Source organism: Nematolebias whitei, chromosome 16 (genome assembly GCF_014905685.2).
Source record: "Nematolebias whitei isolate Nwh7 chromosome 16, NemWhi1, whole genome shotgun sequence".
NCBI lineage: Eukaryota > Metazoa > Chordata > Actinopteri > Cyprinodontiformes > Rivulidae > Nematolebias > Nematolebias whitei.
In genome coordinates this window covers 16,104,345-16,111,682 of record NC_056513.1, presented here as the reverse complement: position 1 = coordinate 16,111,682, position 7,338 = coordinate 16,104,345, and the positions used below count along the sequence as shown (strand labels likewise).

General features: G+C 37.4%; 1 protein-coding gene across 1 annotated transcript in view; it reads right to left on the bottom strand.

Annotated features, from left to right (window-relative positions):
* The window catches only part of LOC119423127 (protein sidekick-1), a 245,370-nt gene that overhangs the window by 139,565 nt on the left and 98,467 nt on the right, over positions 1-7,338 (bottom strand). The window contains exon 7 of the mRNA XM_037690537.1: positions 906-932. Within this exon, the coding sequence (XP_037546465.1) occupies positions 906-932 (27 nt within the window). The remainder of the gene's footprint in view (positions 1-905; positions 933-7,338) is intronic.

Here is a 7,338-nt window from a genome sequence, read left to right as displayed (position 1 = left end):
TGTTATGTTTGTTTGATTTCTTGTGTTGTGTTTAATTTCCTCTGTGTATCTCTGTGCCATCGATTTACTTCCTCAGTTAGTTTTCTGCTCCAGAGTCTTGCCACTCCCACTCCCACCTGCCTGTCATCATTAGTTTCACCTGTCTCCACTTAGGTCATTAGCCAAAGCCTTCTTAAGTTCACTCTCCCAGTTTATCTACAGTCTGGCATTGTGCTTTATGTCCTGGCCGGTTGTCCTTTGTGGCACATGTGGTTTTGTTGTGTCCTTTTGCTGCCATGCTAGCCTTTTGTTCTGACATTTATTAAAACGTTTGCGTCTTACTTGAGCCTCCCATGTTTTAGCTACATCCTTGAGTCCTCAAAACTGCAACAGTTCATCTACTTTTTCTGGCGTTTTGGTAAAATCTGCCCAGTGGTTCATTAAATAGCATTCAGAGTATGTGTTAGAGACTTTCAGCTACTACAACACCACATTTAGCTTAATAAATGTAAAATTGTCTACTATACTTGAGCAAAAACATTAATGCATAGGCCTTTAGTGGCGGGGATAATTAATGCCCTTTAGGCTGTGTAGTTTGGATAAACCAAGAATTAAGTTACATTATCACTGCAGTAAATCATGACGAATACTGAAACAGAGGAAGTTTAAAGAATAATGTTTTTCACTGAGTCTGTTTCTGCTTTAAATTAAACTTCTGTGAGAGATATGAACAATTGTTTTCACAATTTGTTTAAATATGTAAGTGGTGCCAGTGTGACCTTCCTTAAGGCAGTTAGCTCTTAGCTCTGACCTTCTGCAGTTATCACGGGGTTGTGGAAATATTTGTTTCTGTTTAGACAGACAGAGAGAGAAAAGGATATGAAAGGAAAAAGGGGAGAAAATGAAAATGCAAATAGATTCTTTACCTGTTGACCCACGGTTTTTCTTGCCAACTGTCCATCAGCATGAGAGAATAAGATAAAACAAATTAGGAAAAAAAAAAAAAAGAGTACAAAGGTAAAGGAGAACAGAAAAGGAAAATGGGAAAAGATACAATTTAGATTTGTAGTATTTCCCCAGCATGCTGCCAAAAGACACATTTAGCAAGTACACAGAAAACTAAAGAAAATGCAGGCTGTCACAAATCATACGACTAAAGACATCTATCGTTTGGGAGGAAACTGGATAAGAAAGGGTTTTTTTTATTATTATTTTTATTGAGAAACAGAAAAAAAACTGAATGTGAAGTGGAAAAATGTCTGAAAGGAGGAGCGAGACAGAAGACAAGAAAGAACACTGTTATCATAGAGTCCAGAGGAAGACAAACTGTTTGCAGCTCATCCATCAAGTGCCAGCAACAAAAGTTTTCCCACTCATTCACTTCTTCTCCTTCGTATTTATCTTTCCCTGTTTGCTATTCTTCCCGTATTTGTCATAAGTTTGGAAGTGGCAAAACTGTAAACTGTGAGAAAAGAATAGAAATAACATTTTGCTGGAAGAAGATCTACACTCACTGTTTCTTTTATCAATATTCTACCTCTTTATGCTTCTAGTCAGGCCCTCAGACGCTCAACCTTTCAGTGTATGTGTGTGTGTGTCAGAGCCTTAATCTGAAGTGAAGACAGCACAAAACAGCTACGGGGGGGAACAGCTAAAGCAGTTATGACAAACTTTTGGAAGAAATGTGAAAAATTATCTCAGAGGAATAAACAAACATTTCAAAAGTTTTTGTCATTTCTTTTTGAAATAATCAAATTGTTGTTTCTTTTTCTTTTTTTCTTTTGCAGATTTTTTTTTATTAAACCCAAGCACTTATTGGCACAAAGTAAGCAGAGAAAACTTTAAGAAGTTACCCTTTCTTCTGGCCAAATTTAAAAAAGCATTGAAATAATGTAGACTTTTCCACTTTAAGGTTGTGTTTTATTGACAAGTACATAAACGATTAGTGAGAAATAATTACAGTTTAATAATGTAAATGAGGAAGAGAGGTTATAGAAACAGTCTGATTAAGTAGCTAATTTCTAGTCTAATTAATTATTCTATAGTTTGAATGTAGGTAATAAATGTGACTAAATGCAACATTGATAACCAGGAAAACAATATGCTGATATGAATTACAGAAAATTAAAAAGATGAGACGGTGGAGCAGTTGATAGAGCTGCCGGCCGCCTCTCAGCGAGCAGGTCACTGGATTGAATCCCAGCCGGGGGGCTATTCTGGGTGGAGTTTGCATGTTCTCTCATGCATGCGTGGGTTTTCTCCTGGTACTCCAGTTTCCTCCCACAGACCAAAAACATGCATGTTAGACTGATTGGTAACTGTAAATTGTCCTTAGGTGTAAATGAGAGAGTGAATGGTTTGTCTCGTTTGTCTCTGTGTCCCGATGATGGACTAGAGACCTGTCCAGGGTGTCCCACACCACTCGCACAGTAACTGCTGGATATGGGCACCAGGGAACCCCGTGACACGAAAAAGAAGAAGCAGGTAAAGATAATGGATGGATGGATGGATGGATGGATGGATTATTAGAATTAGAATTAATAGCACAACATTTTACAGCAAGAACAATAAGCCCAGTCTGTCCAACAAAAATATATACCATCTCTTTATCTGTTCCAGTGATGTTCTGGTGCTGGATATTCATTCAAGTTTCTTTCAGCTGCTTCCTTCTGCAGGGGTTGTGACACGAGATATTCGCATGAAAGATTTGGCAATTCTTTTATGCCGAATACCCTTACTGACGCAACCTGGGCTCGGACCGGCAGCCCCAGGATTACAAAGCTGCAGCACTAAACCAAGCTACCACAGCCCCCTTGTACTTGACATCCATTTAATTAGTTTTAAACATTTTATGTTGTTTTTTTTTTATCTTTGGATAACTTTGTTCTAAATGTGTTCTTTAAAGTGTCACTAAGTGTTAATGTTAAATAAAGTTGATTTGATAAAAAAATAAATACATAAAAAAAAAAGCCGGTCCATAAAAGTTTAACATTTATAAACTCATCTAATGTAACTTTGCAAAAACAAAAACAAAAAGTCAGCAAACGTATCTACTGAGACCCTTTGTCACGTTCTTATTTACCTTACATCATCATATTTTTTGAGTACTTTGCTTATTCAATGAAAACTCTCAGCAAAATACTTCAACACAACAAACTTTTCAAACTGAAAACCTTTAATTAATGTCAAAAGACAACTTGAACAGACTAATTTAACAAAACAGCAGACAGGGCAATGATAAACAAGCCACCTGCCTGTTACCTTGAAAAAAAGGTGCGTTTGCAAAACTGTTGCTATTTAAAGACAAACGATCACAACAAACTATTTATTTTTCTCTTGTTTGTTGCACTTTATGGATAGCAGACTGACAAATAACATTCATGATTTTTAAAGAAGTGTTTATCTGAGTTTTACTGAAAAAAAACTAGAGTGCTGCATAACATCAGTGTAAAAACTCTCCAAACACTGAACAGTAAAGTCGTATATGTCGATGCTAAGATGAGGAAAGATTTATATTATATACATTAAAAGCAGAAAGAGAAAATTACAGCACCAGCTGGTTGGAAAACTTTCTGAACATCTGAATTTTAACTTTTTTGTTCTGTTTTACTTATTTATTTAATCATTACAATACTGTTCTTCACAATGAAGAAGGAAAAATGTTTTATGCAAATTAAAACACACAAAAAAGAAACATTACAACCACATCTTTGTTTCAGATCCTTTACTCTTTAGTTGGTTTGGGTCAGGGTTAGCTGGTATTTCATCAAGCTTTGCACACCATTTCTTTTGATTATTGTCTCGTTCTTCTTGGCTAAAACAAACTATCATGTTTGTGGATGTTTTCGTAACCCGAGCCACAAACAGACACAAAAATGCCCAGAAGTAAAACTAAAACTGATTTAATAACCGAAGAAATAAGCTAACGGGGAGCAGAAAACAGATTTTTCACCGGCGTACATGAGGGAGCAAACATGGACGGTCATTCAAAATGCAAAGCACTGGCAGGGAAGCAACACAATGACACAAAATATGAAGAATCACTATTGACAGACAACTAAAACACCTGGGGGAAGACGAGGATCAGGTGAGAGTGGGAGGAGCAGGAGCTGAACTACACGAGGGAAAGCAGGAGAAACAAGAATAAATAAAATCATAAAGTGCTATGTGTTGTCATCGTTGTATGTTCCCATATATAGATGAAATTAGTTCTCTGCATTTAACCCATCGCACCTGAGATACACCCAGGTGGAACAGTGGGCAGCAATGCAAGTGCCCGGGGAGCAATTTGGGATTAAGTGTCCTGCTCAGAGACACCACGAGATGTGCAATGACCGGGGATCGAACCCAGGACAAAATCACAGAACTAATCAAACAGTAACACAACTGACACAGATCATGACACAAACTTCACAAGGTTGGATTATCAGATTTCAGATCCAGACTCTGGATCACTCCAGAATGTTTCAGTGTGACTTTTGTAATTTTCTGAACTGATGCAGTATTTGAGAGAACTGTAACAGCAAAACTCAAAACATTTTTCACCACTCGGGAAAAGTCTTTTCAAACAGGATTGTGTCGTACGGTTTAATGTTCATTTTCTCCATCGTAATAGTCTTCCTCCTCCTGTCATTGCTTGTGCTTGAGTGTGTGTTTGTCTGTCTGTTTTGCCTGTAGGCAAAAAATCTCATGAACCACTAGACAGGTTTTAATGAAACACACAAAGTAATCATTGGATCTACAACTGATGGCATTAACCCAACTCAAGATGTCTGCCACTGCTATTCACTTATAGCAAAAACAAAAATGTCCAAAAGTATTTATTTTCATAAAGGCTGTGCTAAAATTTGGTGTGGTGGTAGCTGGGAATCTTCATTAACTACTATTCAGAGCTCAAACCGATAGTGTGATGCCTTTGCTTAAAACTTTACTGTGGTGGGCGATTACCACCATTTCTGAGAATATTTGATTATTTTAGATTAGATAAATAAATGTAACTAGGTAAAATTGGGCTTCAACAAAAACTTTAGAACCTTGACAACAAATAAATGATGGCCTAAAGAAATTATGTCATAACTAAAAATTGAAATGTCCGTCTAAATGGGATTATTCATAAGTAATACAAATTTACCAAAAAAATAGTGTTTGCCATTCCACAAAACTGTATATAATGATGAGGTAAAATAACTGAATCTGTTTAAAGTAGATTTGAAATATTACTGAAAAAAGCATAGGGATGCACAATATTATCGGCATAGTATCAGTATTGGCTGATATTGGCGTTAAAGTTCAGTATCGGACATCGGCCATTCCATCAAAATAACTCACCGATATAAAAGGTGCTGTTTTTGTATGACAACCCAGTGACAAGGATGATTGCAGTGGCAGCACAACGTGATGACATCACGCGCGCCTACCTGATCTCACGGCAGAAAGGAAAATTCAAAATGTCAGCTGTGTGGAAGCTTTTTTTTTTCCTTGAGGATGTCTGATTCCGAAGATTTTTGGACTACGTTGAGCATCGCTACATCATTCCCAGTCAGAGATATTTTTCCGACGTAGTCTTACCCGAGTTACACTCCGTCATTTCCGATGTCATTGAGAAGCTAATAGCTGATAGCACTTGGATGAGTTTTACCACAGACATTTGGACGTCAAGTGTTAGCCCTGTTAACATGATTAGTCTTACGGCACAATGGATAGACAAAAACTTTGAACTTAAAAAGGCTGTCCTTCATGCACAGGAGTGCAGACGATCCCACACTGCAGCTAGGAACCTGGAACAAGCCTCCACAAGTGAGACAGCATCACAGGTGACTAATGCTAATAAATAACATTTAACACTTTTTTCATTTAATATAAGTTAAAGTGCTATGCATATGGCTGTTACTGAATATATGTCACCAGCTCTTACAGCGGTTACACAATTTTTGTAGCAAATAACCCTAAATAAGAAGGCTATGTTCTGACAAAGGAAAGTACATAAAGTATTGTTTATCGGCCAAATAAGTTTTAACATATTGGCATATCGGCCAAAAATCCAATATTGTGAATCCTTACAAAAGCACAACTGTTGGCAAAAACAATTATTATTATTTTTATAATGGTCATGAGGCTCAAATAAATTTGTTTACACAATATGTTTTATCAAGTAGCACTATCAGGAAATATTATTTTGTAGAATATAAAAGTGTGTCAGCACAGTGATACAAACCCAGGAAAAGAACCTGTTGGATGGAGGGCACACTATTTTGCAGGTATGTTCTAACAACGTGTCACCCCGAGTCATCACAGTTTCAGACAGAAACAGAGGAACAACGAGGAAAACAGGCAGCGTGTGCTCTCAACACAACAAAGCATCTGGTGTTCTTATAGATTAATCCATTAAACCCAATTTTCAGGAACTTCCCTGATCCTCATCGTTTTTATAAATCCTTTGAAATACCAAGGATCATTTATTGTTTATGTTAATACTTTTAATTATGTGTCGTACGGGTGGGGGAGGACTGCAATACAGGAGGACCTGTCCTGTTTAACCCTGATTTTTTTAATTAAGGCTACAAATATCTTATTATTAAAATGTATATAATGTGTTTAAAATACAGTTTGAAGTGATATGAAAATAAAAGCACGTGCTTATGTTTGTGTTGGCCTTGAGAAAAATTTGCATTCATAAATTCAGTGTTGTGTAATAAAACGCCTGAAGAACCTACGAACACGTGGGTCACAATGTCCTTTGTTTGTGCTTTCTGTTGTGAGAATGTTGCTGCCTTATGGGATGGTTACATGTTTGAGTGCAATGGGAAATAAAAGGATTCAGTGTGGGCTGGGGGGGTGGGTTGCTTTTCAAATCAACAATCTTTTGTTCTCTGCCTGTCCCTCGGTGTGTAATTGCAGCTATGTGTGTCATGTCTCACCTGTGCAGACGTTGACCCTTAAGTCTCCAGTTGTAGGTTACCTATTTTTGCTGCAACACCCCAAATCCTCCATTAGTCACACCTCCCCACACATTCACCAAAAGCACAAGCACAGCACCCCCAAGGTTCTTCCTCTTTTCCTTTTTCTAAACACAATGATACACCCCTGCTCATGGTGACTATTTATTTTTGCTTATCTTCTCTGTTCTCCCCATCCACACACCGACATGCGGTGCCGTACTTTCTTTAGCAAAAGAGCTCTTTGTTAGTAACACATTTGACCCTTTACTTTCTCTTTTGGTTGTTTTAAACCCTGAGTTCAACCTCAGAAACGCTTACCATTTCAATTTACCTTGTCAATCTCACTCTTCCTATTCTTTGTTCCTTTTGCTGCTCACACACACACACACACACACACACACACACACACACACACACACAC